Source organism: Canis aureus, chromosome 25 (assembly GCF_053574225.1).
Source record: "Canis aureus isolate CA01 chromosome 25, VMU_Caureus_v.1.0, whole genome shotgun sequence".
NCBI classification, from domain to species: domain Eukaryota; kingdom Metazoa; phylum Chordata; class Mammalia; order Carnivora; family Canidae; genus Canis; species Canis aureus.
The window spans coordinates 29225483-29244716 of NC_135635.1; the positions used below are offsets into that span (position 1 = coordinate 29225483).

At 38.0% G+C, this 19234-nt stretch overlaps 1 protein-coding gene and 1 pseudogene across 7 annotated transcripts in view; one reads left to right on the top strand and one right to left on the bottom strand.

The window, feature by feature from the left end:
- Positions 1-19234, bottom strand: part of PIK3C2G (phosphatidylinositol-4-phosphate 3-kinase catalytic subunit type 2 gamma) — a 364988-nt gene that overhangs the window by 27098 nt on the left and 318656 nt on the right. For 5 of the 7 annotated variants that reach the window (XR_013364235.1, XM_077870889.1, XM_077870892.1 and 2 more), the window contains one exon: positions 15138-15235. Coding sequence is in view for 5 of the 7 variants with exons in the window: in XM_077870889.1 (XP_077727015.1) it covers positions 15138-15235 (98 nt within the window). In the remaining 2 variants the exon portion in view is untranslated. The remainder of the gene's footprint in view (positions 1-15137; positions 15236-19234) is intronic. The other 2 variants (XR_013364236.1, XM_077870891.1) reach the window with 1 other exon arrangement.
- LOC144297145 (small ubiquitin-related modifier 1 pseudogene) lies at positions 8578-9660 on the top strand (annotated as a pseudogene).

Consider the following 19234-nt stretch of genomic DNA (forward strand, 5'->3'; position numbering starts at 1 on the left):
TATAAATTTAGGAGTAATTCACATAATCTTCGAAGCAACAAGACTAAATGGAATTTTTGAGGAAATCAGTTTGAAGAGTTAAAGCTCTGAATACTGGAAACTCTTCTCATTTAAGGACTAAAGGTGAATATGCCAGCATTTATTAAGCCACTACATACATTAACTAGTTTAAATTTATAAGAGCTAAGGAAGCCTAAGAAAGAGTGCTACCAAAGAAGTTTAGAGAATAGATGGACAGTGAGGTTTCATGAAAATTCCGAGAATAGTAAAGTTCACAAAGGAAAGACTAGTTAAAGATACTGATGTTGGAAAGAGATCTATTATCATTAGCATATGATTTATTATAGGTTTAAGAACAATTTATGGTTTGCTTCATTAAGAGATAATTGGTAATCTTTGAGGGTCAGTGTTTCCTTGGTAAAAAAATCAATATCTATATCTAGGTTGGCTAGTTTTCACTATCCACTGCTTTGCATCATATCCTTTAAAATAGGAGACTGATGTCATAATGGGCCAACTCTAGAAAAATAATTTTTCATTAATGAAACATAAGCCAAATACAATCGGGATAATTATTATTGGAAAGTTGCCTTTTATCAAGAAATTGATGTTGGTTTATATTGAAGTGCACCTAGGATGGAACAATGACAAATTTCTGTTAAAAAATCTAGATTAAAAAATTGAATTGGGATAGGCAGAGGACTTAGCTAAGTTAGTTTTAAAAGGATACACAGAACATTGTTGTTTTTATATGTTGAGCATTGCCATCATGTGTGCTTTATTTTCACAGCCTCTTTCTTTTAAAAAAGATTTATTTATTTTATTTGAGAGAGAGAGAGCATGGGCACGAGGGGCAGAGAGAGAGGGAGAGAGAATCTTGACCATATTTCACGCTGAGCATGGAGCCCAAGGCAGGCTTATTTCACAGCTGTGAGATCAGGACTCAAGAGAAAACCAAGAGTCAGCTCCTCAACTGATTGTGCATCCAGGCACCCTTATTTTTTCTTTTTTAGAGGGAGAGCAAATGTGTGAATAGGGGTGGTGAGGGAAGACAGAGGGAGAGGAAATCTCAAGCAGACTCTGCTGATGGGGCTTCAATTAAGGACCATGGGATCATGACCTGAGTTAAAATCTGGAGTCAGCTGCTTAACTGACTGAGCCATTCATGTACCCCTCAAAACCCATTTTTGTTAACTTTACTAAATCTAAGCGTTTTCTCTAATAGGCACCATAATATGCTTATTGTCATGTACCAAACTCATTATATGTAAAGTGCCACTTGTAGGGTATTTAACCACTTGAGAAATGTTTCTCAAAATGTGGTCCATGGACCACTTGTGTCAAAGAGCCTTCTGGAACGCTCATACTTGGGATCAAGAGAGAACAAAACAAGTCTAAGATGGCGGAAGAGTAGGGTCTCCAAATCACCTGTCTCCTCCAAATTACCTAGAAAACCTTCAAATTATCCTGAACATCTATGAATTCGGCCTGAGAATTATAGAGAGACCAGCTGGAATGCTACAGTGAGAAGAGTTCACGCTTCTATCAAGGTAGGAAGACGGGGAAAAAGAAATAAAGAAACAAAAGGCCTCCAAGGAGGAGGGGCCCTGCGAGGAGCCGGGCTGAGGCCGGGGCGAGTGTCCCCAGGACAGGAGAGCCCCGTCCCGGAGAAGCAGGAGCTGCACCGACCTTCCCGGGCGGAAAGGGGCTCGCGGGGAGTTGGAGGAGGACTCAGGAGGGCGAGGATGCCCTCGGGTTCCCGGGGACAGTAACAGAGCAACTGCGCGCCCAGGAGAGTGCGCCGAGCTCCCTAAGGGCTGCAGCGCGCACGGCGGGACCCGGAGCAGCTCGGGGGACTCGGGGGCGGCTCCGCGGAGGGGGCTGCGGGGCGGGAGCAGCTCGGGGGGCTCGGGGGCGGCTCCGCGGAGGGGGCTGTGGGGCGGGAGCAGCTCAGGGGGCTCGGGGGACTCGGGGGCGGCTCCGCGGAGGGGGCTGCGGGGCGGGAGCCCGAATCCAACAGCGCAGGCCCCGGAGCACAGGGCGCCGGGACACAGACCAGGATCTGGGCTCCCCCCGGGACAGGCAGAGGCCGGGAGGGCCCAGGACAGCAAGGACGCTCCTGCCCCAGCTGAGCAGATCAGCGGCCCCGCCCCGGAGCCTCCAGGCCCTGCAGACGGAGAGCTCCGGGGTTACTGCGGGGGCTGAATCCAGGGCTCCAGAGCTGGCCCCGCCACTGGGGCTGTTGCTCCTGGGGCTTCACGGGGTAAACAACCCCCACTGAGCCCTGCACCAGGCAGGGGCACAGCAGCTCCCCCAAGTGCTAACACCTGAAAATCAGCACAACAGGCCCCTCCCCCAGAAGACCAGCTAGACGGACAAGTTCCAGGGGAAGTCAAGAGAATTAAAGTACACAGAATCAGAAGATACTCCCTCGTGGTTGTTTTTTTCTTTTTTTTTTGTTTTGTTTTGCTTTTTGATTTGTTTCCTTCCCCCACCCCCGTTTTTTCCTTTCTTTCTTTTTCTTTCTTTTCTTTTTTTTCGTTTTTTTCTTCCTTTTATTTTCCCTCTTTCTTTATTCTTTCCTTCTTTCTCTCCTCTCTTTTTCTCCTTTTCCCAATACAACTTGTTTTTGGCCACTCTGCACTGAGCAAAAAGACTAGAAGGAAAACCTCACCTCAAAAGAAAGAATCAGAAACAGTCCTCTCTCCCACAGAGTTACAAAATCTGGATTACAATTCAATATCAGAAAGCCAATTCAGAAGCACTATTATACAGCTACTGGTGGCTCTAGAAAAAAGCATAAAGGACTCAAGAGACTTCATGACTGCAGAATTTAGAGCTAATCAGGCAGAAATTAAAAATCAATTGAATGAGATGCAATCCAAACTAGAAGTCCTAATGACGAGGGTTAACAGGGTGGAAGAATGAGTGAGTGACATAGAAGACAAGTTGACAGCAAAGAGGGAAACTGAGGAAAAAAGAGACAAACAATTAAAAGACCATGAAGATAGATTAAGGGAAATAAACGACAGCCTGAGGAAGAAAAACTTACGTTTAATTGGTGTTCCCGAGGGCGCCGAAAGGGACAGAGGGCCAGAATATGTATTTGAACAAATTCTAGCTGAAAACTTTCCTAATCTGGGAAGGGAAACAGGCATTCAGATCCAGGAAATAGAGAGATCACCCCTAAAATCAATAAAAACCGTTCAACACCTCGACATTTAATAGTGAAGCTTGCAAATTCCAAAGATAAAGAGAAGATCCTTAAAGCAGCAAGAGACAAGAAATCCCTGACTTTTATGGGGAGGAGTATTAGGGTAACAGCAGACCTCTCCACAGAGACCTGGCAGGCCAGAAAGGGCTGGCAGGATATTTTCAGGGTCCTAAATGAGAAGAACATGCGACCAAGAATACTTTATCCAGCAAGGCTCTCATTCAAAATGGAAGGAGAGATAAAGAGCTTCCAAGACAGGCAGCAACTGAAAGAATATGTGACCTCCAAACCAGCTCTGCAAGAAATTTTAAGGGGGACTCTTAAAATTCCCCTTTAAGAAGAAGTTCAGTGGAACATTCCACAAAACAAGGACTGAATAGATATCCTGATGACACTAAACTCATATCTCTCAATAGTAACTCTGAACGTGAACGGGCTTAATGACCCCATCAAAAGGCGCAGGGTTTCAGACTGGATAAAAAAGCAGGACCCATCTATTTGCTGTCTACAAGAGATTCATTTTAGACAGAAGGACACCTACAGCCTGAAAATAAAAGGTTGGAGAACCATTTACCTTTCGAATGGTCCTCAAAAGAAAGCAGGGGTAGCCATCCTTATATCAGTAAACGAAAATTTACCCCGAGGACTGTAGTGAGAGATGAAGAGGACACTATATCATACTTAAAGGATCTATCCAACAAGAGGACTTAACAATCCTCAATATATATGCCCCGAATGTGGGAGCTGCCAAATATATAAATCAATTATTAACCAAAGTGAAGAAATACTTACACTTATACTTGGTGACTTCAATCTAGCTCTTTCTATACTCGATAGGTCTTCTAAGCACAACATCTCCAAAGAAACAAGAGCTTTAAATGATACACTGGACCAGATGGATTTCACAGATATCTACAGAACTTTACATCCAAACGCAACTGAATACACATTCTTCTCAAGTGCACATGGAACTTTCTCCAGAATAGACCACATACTGGGTCACAAATCGGGTCTGAACTGATACCAAAAGATTGGGATCATCCCCTGCATATTCTCAGACCATAATGCCTTGAAATTAGAACTAAGTCACAACAAGAAGTTTGGAAGGACCTCAAACACGTGGAGTTTAAGGACCATCCTGCTAAAAGATGAAAGGGTCAACCAGGAAATTAAGGAAGAATTAAAAAGATTCATGGAAACTAATGAGAATGAAGATACAACCGTTCAAAATCTTTGGGATGCAGCAAAAGCAGTCCTAAGGGGGAAATACATCGCAATACAAGCATCCATTCAAAAACTGGAAAGAACTCAAATACAAAAGCTAACCTTACACATAAAGGAGCTAGAGAAAAAAACAGCAAATAGATCCTACACCCAAGAGAAGAAGGGAGTTAATAAAGATTCGAGCAGAACTCAATGAAATCGAGACCAGAAGAACTGTGGAACAGATCAACAGAACCAGGAGTTGGTTCTTTGAAAGAATTAATAAGATAGATAAACCATTAGCCAGCCTTATTAAAAAGAAGAGAGAGAAGACTCAAATTAATAAAATCATGAATGAGAAAGGAGAGATCACTACCAACACCAAGGAAATACAAACGATTTAAAAACATATTATGAACAGCTATACGCCAATAAATTAGGCAATCTTGAAGAAATGGACGCATTCCTGGAAAGCCACAAACTACCAAAACTGGAACAGGAAGAAATAGAAAACCTGAACAGGCCAATAACCAGGGAGGAAATTGAAGCAGTCATCAAAAACCTCCCAAGACACAAGAGTCCAGGGCCAGATGGCTTCCCAGGGGATTTCTATCAAACGTTTAAAGAAGAAACCATACCTATTATCCTAAAACTGTTTGGAAAGATAGAAAGAGATGGAGTACTTCCAAATTCGTTCTATGAGGCCAGCATCACCTTAATTCCAAAACCAGACAAAGACCCCACCAAAAAGGAGAATTACAGACCAATATCCCTGATGAACATGGATGCAAAAATTCTCAACAAGATACTGGCCAATAGGATCCAACAGTACATTAAGAAAATTATTCACCATGACCAAGTAGGATTTATCCCCGGGACACAAGGCTGGTTCAACACCCGTAAAACAATTAATGTGATTCATCATATCAGCAAGAGAAAAATCAAGAACCATATAATCCTCTCATTAGATGCAGAGAAAGCATTTGACAAAATACAGCATCCATTTCTGATCAAAACTCTTCAGAGTGTAGGGATAGAGGGAACATTCCTCAACATCTTAAAAGCCATCTACGAAAAGCCCACAGCAAATATCATTCTCAATGGGGAAGCACTGGGAGCCTTTCCCCTAAGATCAGGAACAAGACAGGGATGTCCACTCTCACCACTGCTATTCAACATAGTACTGGAAGTCCTAGCCTCAGCAATCAGACAACAAAAAGACAATGAAGGCATTTAAATTGGCAAAGAAGAAGTCAAACTCTCCCTCTTCGCCGATGACATGATACTCTACATAGAAAACCCAAAAGTCTCCACCCCAAGATTGCTAGAACTCATACAACAATTTGGTAGCGTGGCAGGATACAAAATCAATGCCCAGAAATCAGTGGCATTTCTATACACTAACAATGAGACTGAAGAAAGAGAAATTAAGGAATCAATCCCATTTACAATTGCACCCAAAACCATAAGATACTTAGGAATAAACCTCACCAAAGAGGTAAAGGATCTATACCCTCAAAACTATAGAACACTTCTGAAAGAAATTGAGGAAGACACAAAGAGATGGAAAAATATTCCATGCTCATGGATTGGCAGAATTAATATTGTGAAAATGTCAATGTTACCCAGGGCAATATACATGTTTAATGCAATCCCTATCAAAATACCATGGACTTTCTTCAGAGAGTTAGAACAAATTATTTTAAGATTTGTGTGGAATCAGAAAGACCCCGAATAGCCAGGGGAATTTTAAAAAAGAAAACCATATCTGGGGGCATCACAATGCCAGATTTCAGGTTGTACTACAAAGCTGTGGTCATCAAGACAGTGTGTTACTGGCACAAAAACAGACACATAGATCAATGGAACAGAATAGAGAACCCAGAAGTGGACCCTCAACTTTATGGTTAACTAATATTCGATAAAGGAGGAAAGACTATCCATTGGAAGAAAGACAGTCTCTTCAATAAATGGTGCTGGGAAAATTGGACATCCACATGCAGAAGAATGAAACTAGACCACTCTCTTTCACCATACACAAAGATAAACTCAAAATGGATGAAAGATCTAAATGTGAGACAAGATTCCATCAAAATCCTAGAGAAGAACACAGGCAACACCCTTTTTGAACTCGGCCACAGTAACTTCTTGCAAGATACATCCACGAAGGCAAAAGAAACAAAAGCAAAAATGAACTATTGGGACTTCATCAAGATAAGAAGCTTTTGCACAGCAAAGGATACAGTCAACAAAACTCAAAGACAACCTACAAAATGGGAGAAGATATTTGCAAATGACATATCAGATAAAGGGCTAGTTTCCAAGATCTATAAAGAACTTATTAAACTCAACAGCAAAGAAACAAACAATCCAATCATGAAATGGGCAAAAGACATGAAGAGAAATCTCACAGAGGAAGACATAGACATGGCCAACATGCACATGAGAAAATGCTCTGCATCACTTGCCATCAGGGAAATACAAATCAAAACCACAATCAGATACCACCTCACACCAGTGAGAATGGGGCAAATTAACAAGGCAGGAAACAACAGATGTTGGAGAGGATGCGGAGAAAAGGGAACCCTCTTACACTGTTGGTGGGAATGTGAACTGGTGCAGCCACTCTGGAAAACTGTGTGGAGGTTCCTCAAAGAGTTACAAATAGACCTGCCCTACGACCCAGCAATTGCACTGTTGGGGATTTACCCCAAAGATACAGATGCAATGAAATGCCGGGACACCTGCACCCCGATGTTTATAGCAGCAATGGCCACGATAGCCAAACTGTGGAAGGAGCCTCGGTGTCCAACGAAAGATGAATGGATAAAGAAGATGTGGTTTATGTATACAATGGAATATTACTCAGCTATTAGAAATGACAAGTACCCACCATTTGCTTCAACGTGGATGGAACTGGAGGGTATTATGCTGAGTGAAGTAAGTCAGTGGGAGAAGGACAAACATTATATGTTCTCATTCATGTGGGGAATATAAATAATAGTGAAAGGGAATATAAGGGAAGGGAGAAGAAATGTGTGGGAAATATCAGAAAGGGAGACATAACGTAAAGACTGCTAACTCTGGGAAATGAACTAGGGGTGGTAGAAGGGGAGGAGGGTGGGGGCTGGGAGTGATTGGGTGACGGGCAGAGGGGGTTATTCTGTATGTTGGTAAATTGAACACCAATAAAAAAATAAAAATAAATAAAATAAAATAAAAAATGAGCAAGTGAGGGATCCCTGGGTGGCTCAGTGATTTGGTACCTGCCTTTGGCCCAGGGCGTGATCCTGGAGTCCCGGGATCGAGTCCCGCGTCCAGCTCCTGCTATAAGGCCTGCTTCTCCCTTGCCTGTGTCTCTGCCTCTCTCTTTCTCTCTCTGTGTGTCCATTATAAATAAATAGATAAATAAATAAATAAAAAGAAAACAAGTCTAGATATGAAAGTACAGAGGGATATATGAGATCAAGAGATGCCTGTAAAACACATAGAAATACCAACCTACAGGTGCCTGAGTGGCTTAGTTGGTTAATTATCCAGCTATTGATTTTGGCTCAGGTCATGATTACAGGGTTGTGAGATGAAGCCCTACATCAGGTTCCACACTGGGCATGGAACCTGCTTGGGATTCTCTCTCTCCCTCTCCTTCCACCCTTCTGCTCCTCCTTACTCATGTACACTCTCTTTCTCTCTCTCTCTCAAAAAGAAGGAATACCAACCAATAGTTACAGAATCAATCACTGGGAATTGCACATAGGAAAGTATATTTTATTTTAAGATTTATTTATTCATTAGAGAGAGAGCAGCAGGCTTCTCGCAGGGAGCCTGATGTGGGACTCCATTCCAGACAGGGAACCATGCCCTGAGCCAAAGGCATATGCTCAACTGCTGAGCCATGCAGGTGTCCCAGGAATGTATATTTTAAAAGTAAGAACCTCCAAGCTACACATATACATTAAAATTGTGAGAAAATTTTTAAATAGAAAATAAAATGTAATGAAATGTGTGTGTGTGTGTGTGTGTGTGTGTGTGTGTGTGTTTAGCCAGGGGTTCTTATCAATGTATTTGAGTCTGCTTCTTTCTCTCCTGTTTCTTTTCTTTTTTTTAATATTTATTTCAGTGCATTAAAGGTCCAAATGTGTGTGTGTTTTAAAATCTAGTACCCGAGCTGCGCTGCTGTGCTGTGGGGAAGAGAGACAGATTTGTAAACCCCGGAGCAAGGTTCTGCCTACCCGAGGCCACTGAGGTGCGGAGACCCTGGGTGAAGCCACCATCACCATGTCTGACCAGGAGGCAAAACCTTCAACTGAGGACTTGGGGGATAAGAAGTAAGGAGAATACATTAAACTCAAAGTCATTGGACAGGTTAGCAGTGAGATTCACTTCAAAGTGAAAATGGCAACACATCTCAAGAAACTCAAAGAATCATACTGTCAAAGACAGGGAGTTCCAATGAATTCACTCAGGTTTCTCTTTGAAGGTCAGAGAATTGCTGATAATCACACTCCAAAAGAACTGGGAATGGAGGAAGATGATGTGATTGAAGTTTATCAGGAAAAAACAGGGGGTCATTCAATGATTTAGATATTCTTTTTATTTTTCTTCTTTACCCTCAATTCTTTTTTATTTTTAAAAATAGTTCTATTGTAAAGTGGTGTTCAAAACGGAATTGAAAACTGGCACCCCATCTCTTTAAAACATCTGGTAATTTGAATTCTAGTGCCCATTACTCATTATCACTTGTTTTCATTGTGCTGATTTTTGGTGATCAAACCTCAGCCCCCTTCATATTGCCCTTTCCTTTTTAAAAATTACATGTGTGCACAGAGAGGCCACCTTTTCCAGGACTGTGCATTTTCAGGCTTGTGATAAATAAGATCGACCAATACAGGTGTTCATGATGACTTTCCAATTGGCCCTGAAGTTCTAGCATGTGATTGCTTCACTCCTGGACTATGACTTTCAGTGGGAGATGGGAGTTTTTCAGAGAACTGAACTGTGGAAAAATGACCTTTCCTTAACTTGAAGCTTCTTTTAAAATTTGAGGGTCTGGACCAAAAGAAGAGAAATATCAGGCTGGAGTCGAGAAGACAGAGATGATGAGGATAAATGACTAACTCCAAAGATGGCTTCACTGAAGAGAAAGCATTTTAAGATAAAAGTCTTGTCAGAAGATCCCAGAAAAGTTCTAATTTTCATTAGCAGTTAATAAAGTTATTCATGCAGAAGTGTATTCAACAGAACACTGCTCTTTTTGATTTTATTTGTACTTTTTGGCCTGGGATATGGATTTTAAATGGACATTGTCTATACCAGCTTCATTAAAATAAACAAAATATTTGTTAAAAAAAATCTAGTACCTGATGTCTATCACCCCAAATGTTTAAGCAAATCCAACAATAAAAAGGACATACTAAATCTGTATTTTTATATTTGTATATTCTGTCCTATAATTAGTAATATTAGTAATATTAGTAATATTAGTTGGAAATAAAAGTGAAAAGAAAAATAAAGGACAAAAAATAGAGGAAGAAAATGGGTAGAGGAGGGAGAAAAGAAATGAGAATAAAGTTTTATCCTTACTGCTTCTGAAGCCAATTCTTTTACTGTTGGAGAACTTGATATGGTCAGAAGATAGATTTAGGGCTATAAATGATGAGATCAAGTTTTTAACCAGTACTATCCCTCTAGATACATATGTCTTCTAATAGAATGAGACAAGTCCCATCATTTCTGCTCCTTCATCCATTTTGAGCCTATAGCTGGAAGATCTAATGCCATGAATATTCATAGCAAGATGAAACAGGCCTTTTAATTAATTACATACGAGTTGCTTATTGGATAATAAGGCTACCTAAATCTTTTTTTTTTAAATTGTAATTGGCTCACAATGTTACATTGGTTTCAGGTGTACAACATAGTCTATATGTTATACTAAGTCAGATTCAACAAGTCTATATGTTATACTAAGCTCACCACAAGTGTAACTAACATTTGTCACCATACCATGCTATTACATTATCGTTGACTATATTCCTTATGGTGTATCTTTTATCCCCAGGATTTTTTCATGTCATAATTGGAAGCCTGCATCTCCCACTTCCCTTTACTCATTTGCCCATTCCCCTACTCCCCTCCCCTCTGGAAAACAATAGTTTGTTCTCTATAGGTCTGTTTCTTCTTCTTCTTTTTTTTTTTTTTTTGTTTCTTCTTTTATTTATTTATTCATTTGTTTTTAGATTCCACCTATAAGTAAAATCATATGTTACTTATTTCACTTAGCATTATACTCTCTAGGTCCATCCATGTTGTCACAAATGGCAAGAATTCATTCTTTTTAATGGCTGAGTAATATGATTATACATACACACACACACACACACACACACTATTTTCCTGATCTATTCATCAGTTGATGGACACATGAGTTGCTTCCATATCTTAGGTACCGTAAGTAATGCTGCCATAAGTATAGGGGTACATATATCCTTTCAAATTAGTGTTTTCATCTTTTTGGGCAAATATCCAGTAGTGAAATTACTGGATCATATGGTATTTCTATTTTTAATTTTTTGAGGAACTTCCACAATGTTTTCCACAGTAGCTACACCAATTTACATTCCCATGAACAATATTGCACAAGGGTTCCCTTTTTTCCACATTCTCATCAACACTTGTTATTTCTTATCTTTTCACCTGTTAATTTTCATATAGCAACTATTCTCTCCTATTTTGTGTCTTACAAAAGGCTTAAACAGCACTCCATTTGAGGTGTGTCCTGCTTCCCTTGTTCCTCATTTGAAATCATATTATTTTGTTACAGTGTATGAGTTTCTGACAGTGTGAGCATATTTAATATCAGAAGAGAGTCTGGAATCCTTATTGATTACTTTTAGAGCCTTTAAGAATGCACATATTCTAGAGCAGGTAAAAGAAAACTCTGGAAGTATCACAGCCTAGGGGAATACAGAGATGAGGAGAGACATTACAGACATTGCAATGCATAGAGAGACATGCAGATGTCAATGGAAGAGGCATTTTATAGTGGGCTACATGGGAAAATGCTAGAAAGATTTTTAAAAATGTTTCAAATCTAAATTATTTTTATATATTTCTTTGTTATATAAACTGAAATATTATTTTAAAAAACCTTGGCCAAACTTCTAAATAACTGAATTACTTTGTCAGTCTCTGTTCACTAGGATAAATCATTTTGGGCTGCTTTAAAAGGGAAAATCTTTTTAGCAATTTTGTTTTAGCTTATGAATTCACAGGAGAGAAGTAATTCTTAGAGCAAATCTTCAAAGATTCAATATAAGATAAACAATTCTTTTCATCACACTTAATATTAAATATAACAGAACTGCAGGCAGAATAATACATTTTAACATTAAAATAAAATGAAGCACAACTTCTTTAGTCTGATTACTTCAGCATATTAAAACACTAAAGGCTCAAAAATAAATAATAATTAGTTAAAACTTGAAATGAGCAAAAAAAAATCTGTGGAGAATTTATAGATAGATTTTCCTGTCATTTATATTACAGTGTTATCTCTGTCTTCAGATAAGCAAAAGAAATAGTCATATAAAGGAAGCTGTGAAAAATACAAGGCATGAGAACTTTGTTGTGATGGGTTCTGCAAGGTGAACAAGATCCTAATTCTTATTTATTCACATCAGAAATTGGACATTCTTTTATTCAATAAAGTATTCATTGAGCACCTGCTATGTACTTGACACTGTTTAAGCCCCTTGGCTTATAGCAATGACACAGGGCAGTGGAGAAAGTAAAGGAGGAAGGGAAGTTTGGAAGTGGCAACAAGTAGTGGCTTTGTGGTTTTACATGTGGGAATCAGAGAGGACCTCACTGAAAAGGTGGTAGTAAGCCATAGTCCTTTAGGACATGTGGGATTGCGCCATGAGCCTGGGGAAGGGCATTCCAGTTAAAGTGAGTAACAGGTACAAATGTTTGTGACAAATGTTTGAGCCATGAGCCTGGGGAAGGGCATTCCAGTTAAAGTGAGTAACAGGTACAAATGTTTGTGATATTTAACTTCAGTAAATGAAGTTACTGAAGCTGGAGTGGAGTGATTGAGGGAGTCTGTGAAGATGGGGTTGGAGAGGTCACGGAGGCCAGATTGGCAGGGCTTCATAGATCATTAATAAGTACTACGGCTTTCATTGTAAGTGATGTAAGGCCTCGCTCTCTGAAGGATATGAGAGAAGAATGACAAGATCTGACTTTTACTCTCAAAGGAATATTCTGACTCCTAGGTTAGGAAGAGATTAGAAAGAAATATAAGCAGAAGCAGGCAGATGCGTTAAGAAATTATGGCAGTGATTCAGGTGGGGGATGATGGTGGCTTGAACCATTTATGGTAGTTGTAGCAGTGAAGGTGCAAAGTTGTGGAATTCTGGATTTATTGTGAAAGCAGGGCTGACAGAATTTGCTGATAAATTGGTTGTAGTTTGTAAGAGATGTCAGAATGGTTCTAAGGACTTAACTTGAGTAAATTGTAGGATAAAGGTGCTGTTTCCTGACATGAGAAAGATTGCAGAGGAAGCAGGTTTAGGGGGCAATAATCAGAAGTTTGATTTGGTGTAGCTTAAGGTTGTGGTGCCTATTCAATTTCTACTAGAGTTGTTGAGTAATCGGTTACATACATGCCTCTGGATTTTAGGGAGAATTCCAAGCTGGAGTTATAAATATGGAAGAGAAAGACACGTAGTGATATTTCAAGCCACAGGGCTGGAAATAGAAGAGAGAAGAGGTGTAGGAATGAATTCCAGGGCAATGCTAAGAGATTAGGGAGAAAAGAAGAACTGGCATTTAGACTGAGAAGTTAGACTGCAAGGAGTATTACTTCATTATTAATAACGTTCTTTCAGAGGACATTGGCAATGTATAGGCTCTCGTGGCCCTAGATGGTTTTTTACCTTTGGTAGGATGTACCTGGTCATTTGCCATTTACCCCTCACTTGATGTAAATCTTGTATTTTTGCTCTTACTCACTTTCCCCCCTCCCTTTATGCTGCATCACTTTTTTTTTGAATATTCTTATTGTCAGCACAACTTCATCTCGCTATAAAATGCATTTTTGAAAACTGTCAAAAGTAATTTGGGGATTTATCTGGTGAATAAAATGGGTGACCAAATTGGTTAATACTGCTTTTGATCAAATATTAGGCATGACTATTGAGTAATATCTCCAAGTTTACTGTGTGGTTTATATGCCAGATTGAAAAGCAATGCCAACAAGAGTGTTCTAAAACATTCTGAGCTATGACACTACTGGAATAAATACATAATTTTCAAGAGGACTATTTTCAACTAATAATCATATACAAATGTAAGTTCTGTTAACTTGATTGACATCATTTCTTAACATTCTTTTACTTTATTACATATATTTATACAGATTATTAAAGTCTATGAATATGTAGACAGCCATAAATAATATCTCATTGAGTCTTCATTTCCCAGACTAAGAATTTCTTAACAACTCCTATTCTCATTTAACATGATAATCTTATCAAAAGCAACTAAAAATAATTACTTTAGTTAGTAAAAGTTTTACAAAACACATCTAATAATATTTGTCCAGATATTACAAAAATTGTTGATTATGAGCATCCTAGATCTATAAACAAGCATTCTTGGCTATCTAGCTAATACTAAGTTTGTAAAGGATGTATCCCCTGCAAATTATGCCAACTATTTGTCTACTGAACAGATATTGATTAAATTCTAGTATGTTCCAGATGCACGTCACAATGAAAAGAGTTTGCTTTTTTAAGTCTTTCCAAGCACATCATGAGAGACATATGTGTGTAAGGGATAGAGCCAAAATAGGGCTACTGACTTTCTATAGAGCAGTATCCTGGGAGTTTTACCAAATGGAGGATCTGTTTTGAGTAGACTAGAGGAAGACTGGACAAGTGGCAAAGCTTAGAGTTACCCCTCTTGGTTTATGTACCCAGACCTGGACCATTAATCAATTACACTGTGATGCAGAAAGCTCCTTCTCTTACTTAATGACAATGCTCCAATTGCTCTCTGTGCCTCTGACTTGACCCATCTTCAGAGACGAATGGGGTATAATGGAAGAGCTTTCAGTTTTCTTTAGAGGCTAACTACCATTGTTGTCCTAGGTTCTGGGATACAAAGATAGGGTTCCTGTCCTCAAAAAAATTATTATTTTGTGAGGGGAAAGGTATATCTTTGAGTAATTACATCAAAACATAACTGTTTTGGTGGTATAAGCTCAAGGTACTCCATGGGTATCTAGGAGGAAAGCCTAAGAGTTCCTGGCTTCACAGAGAAAGTGCTGGCACTATTCAGAGATGAGTTAATGTTCCACTAAGCTCAGTAGGATGAGATAGATGTAAATTCTTGGGACCTAACTTTTTCCCTTTGGATCTTAATACTCCAGTTAGTCCTGCATTTTCAAACCTTTTTCACTAGATTTGGCCTGATGCTTCATTGTGAATAAAGTCTAATTTTCATTCTAGGACTTTGCCTATAAAACATTTTATAGTCTTTACCCCAGAGATCACAGTCATACTGAGGCAGAACATTGTAATTGGCCTACTGTTCCTCACTTAAACTTGGTGGCTGGCCCCATTTCTCTCACTAATGTTGACATTAATTGCTGGAAGGAGGGAAGTGATTTCTAAATGTAGGCTTACATGTTTCTTATTAGAAATAATAAACTTACAATGTTTTTCATGTGTTTCACTAGTATGGTCAGCTTCGCATCCTCATGTGATATCACTAACTGCACCATAGGCATCTTGTCAGGAAACTTCTCACCTGCTAAAGCAATAGAATTTTGGTGGGTTAAATTGGAAGTGGTTCATCACAGTATAAATTAAACATTTAAAGACTAAAATGGAGTCAATGAATAATATGCAAAAGAAACATTCTTCAGGGACGCCTGGGTGGCTCAGCAGTTGAATGTCTACCTTTGGTTCAGGGTGTGATCCCCGGAACCTGGGATCGAGTCCTGCATCGGGCTCCTTGCAGGGAGACTGATTCTCCCTTTGCTTTTCCTTTTGCTTGTGTCTCTGCCTCTCTCTCTCTGTGTCTCTCATGAATAAATAAATTAAATGTTAAAAAAAAAAGAAACATTCTTCAAATCACGCAGAAAACATAATATTCTTTAGGAAACAATTGGTTAAAGATGAGATTTGTGTCTAATCATCCTCAACCAACTCTTTCTCCTCATATCTTGTGTTTCTGATTGATTTTGTGTTTGTTTTGATTGATTATTTTCCCAATTATTTAAGCTTGAAAACTTAGTGCCATTTCTGGCTCTAATTTTCTCAACCTTCAGTACCATTAAGCTTAAGTATTAGCATGAAGTGCTGGCTTTAAAAGTCAGTGAGCCTGGGGTTCAGGTCCCAGAACTATACTTAAGATTGTGTTATGTGTGTATAATTAACTTATGACTAAGATAATTGGCTTCTTTAAAATGGAGATGATAGTTACCTACTGCAGGGTATAGTTGAGATGATCAACTGAGAAATTCAACAGTTTTCACAATGTAACCTCTCAGTTCATTTTGCAATTAGTAATGTCTTCTCCATATATTTGCATTCATCTCTTCCCTTCTATTTCCACAGCTCCTAGTTCAGACTCAGATGAATCTCTTGTCTGAACTACTAGAACATTCTCTTCCCCTCTCCTAGAACCCCAACCGATTTATACACAATTACCAATATATTGCTCCTACAGCAACTTCTATAAAATTATTCTTTTGATCATGGCTTTCCAGTACCTATGAAAAAAATCAGAATTTCTCAGATTTATATTGTTGCTCTTTTTTTAAAAGATTTTTAAACTTATTCATGAGAGACACACACACACACACGGTGGGGGGGTGGTGCAGAGAGAGAAGCAGGCTCCATGCAGGGAGCCCAATGTAGGACTTGATCCTGGGCCCTCCGGATCACACCCTGAGCCAAAGGCAGATGCTCAAACGCTGAGCCACCCAGGTGTCCCAGTATATTGTTGCTTCTTATTGAGTCTTTTTTTTTTTTTTTTAATTTCCCACTGTTATTTATTCCATGCTGTAGTCTGTATGTTCAGTTCTACAAACATGCTCTGCTATTTCCTTCCAGTCATTCATATTATTCTCTTTATTTGAAATGATCTCTTTTACCATTTTTCCTATTGAACCTTTATCTTTCTAGAGGCCTAATTAAGATGCAAAATAGTTTCTGTGGTCACCTCCCTTTGAACTCCCCTAGCACAGCCCTTATCACTTAATAGTTGTATCAAAATTATTATCTGATGTGCCTCAATTTGTTTAGTGGATTATAATCTCCCTCAAGGTTTACTTTTTGCGCTATATACCCAAGGGATATATAAATCAGTGCTTGCTCCATAATGTCACAGTAAACATTTATTTAATAATAAGAGTAGTCTTATTTTTTCTCAAGTTATATCATTCCATCATTGGAATGAAGGCTTTAGTTTTTAATTAAAATTTTTTGTTTTATACAGATTAAGCATAATTTGTAGTTTTTCTGATATTTCCATTGGCTATCTCTGGTTGTATATTCTCTGAGGGAAATTAGAAATTTATTAATAACAGGAATTTGGTAATGTTCTACTATGGGCTCATTGTGGTCCACATTGTTTTCTGAGAGTAAGTTTCAGCTCTCCAATTCTCTCCAACTTTTGATAAGAAAACCTGACTGGTATGTTTCCTTTTCCAAAGATTTTTACATGTTTGTAAGAGTAGTTTATACATTACCTGTAGGTAATATTTACTAATGTTCTTGTTAATGTGGATTATTGACATTGTGATAATTAAAATTGGCATTGTTTCTTATAATTGAAATGGTAATTACATAAAAATAATAATAATATTCTTCCTTAAAATATTTTTATTTGATTACAATGACTGAGAGATATTGTTGAGTTAGAGATACTATGAGATAATTTACTTCAAATAGTACTGAGGTAAATTGAATTCATAGTAAAAAAAATTTAATTGGATTTTTGGTATGAGAATGGCAAAAATGTTGATGACTTTTTGATGCACAACGAACATTATTTTTTAATTAAAGAGTGAAAAGATTACTACATAGAAACTCAATGTATTTAATCAGAGGAGTTTTAATTCAAAAGTAAGAAATTAGCATAAGTTTATGATTGAGTGTCTAAATAGTAACTATAACTGTTAAACTAACCGAAGTGATATTCTACTCTGAAACTCTAGTGACAGATTAGTAAACCAGTATCTGTCAATATAGGCAGAGCTCAGAACTCAGTGAAAATTCAGGCCTCCAGGAAGTTTTAGTAGTCAATGTGGTAATCGTAGAGGTACTTAGCATTTCTAAAACTTTTACTGTATGCGTAACATTGGGCTAAGAGCTTTATGTACGTGAAATAACTCAATCCTCAGCAAATCTATAAAGTTTTTGTTACTTCTGTTTTACACATGAGGAGCCAAAGGCATTTGGTTAAAGGTCATGCAGATAATAAACCATGCAGGGTTAAATGATCTCTAAAGTCTGTGTTCTTAAACACCATGCTGTAAAGGGGCAAAGAAGGGGCAATAATCTAAGGGAAAGAGTTTAAATGAAGAATCCAAAAAGGAAGAATTTTGAGAATCATTTCATATGGACAAGAAGATGCTAGAATATTTTGATTTTCTGCTTCAAGTTAGTCTGGAGAATCTGATTATGTTTAATACAACCATTTATGATAACCTTAAGAGCTGTTGAAATATTATTGATCCAAGGATGATTGTGTTGAAATGTTTGAATGCATGACACTATAGCAGCTAATAGCACTTATGCACAATGTGTCCATGAATGTTAAAAAAAGTAGCATTTCCAAATATTTTTTCAGATGATAATATATTCATATAACTAAAAAATAAAAATGTATTTTAAAAATATACAGTAGTGCCTATTCATTCCTAATACCTATCCATTCCTAATACCTATGCACCCATTTCCTCCACCATTTATCCCTCCAGAGGAACACATCCTTCCATAGTTTCTCCATATAAGCAAATATGAATAAGTACTTTTATTGTCCCCTCCCACTATTCCACAAAAGAAACAGCATATTTACTATTCTGCACAAAGATCTTGGAGAAATTTCTATAATGTACAAAGTTTCTTTATTTTTTAAAAAATACACTTGTATATTATTCCATTATGTGAAATGCCATAATTTATTTAACCACTTCTCCACTGATGGGTATATGGGTTGTTTCTAATATTTTTCAGCTGTTATAAATCATGCTGTAATAAACAGTTTTGTATGCATATCATTTTTGTACCTGTGCACAAATATTATAGGATAAATTTCCAGCAGCAGAATTGCTGGTGGAAGGGTATTAGCATTTGTAATTTTGATTAATGTTGCCAAATCACCTTTCATGGAGGTTGTACTAATTTGCATTACCATCATCAGTGTAGAGCGCTGGCTGATTTGTAACCAAGCTTATTAATTAAATTTTGGAATTTTTGCCAATCTGATGAGTTAAAAATGGTATCAGTGTAATTTTAATTTGCATTTTTATTATGAGTGAGTTTGCGGATCCTTTTTTCTGCTGAAGAGCCTTTGTATTTGTGTGTGCATATCGTCTTTTAAATTCTTTACACAATATTCTATTTGGTTGTTGGTCTTTTTCTTATCAATCTCTAGGAGTTGGTTGTATATTTGATGACCACTGTTTGTGATAAATTGCAAATATCCCACCCATTTTGTAATTTATCTTTGGATTTTTTAAAACTCTGTTATAGTTTTTTATATACAGCAAAATTATTATGGCTTCTGGATTTTTAGTCA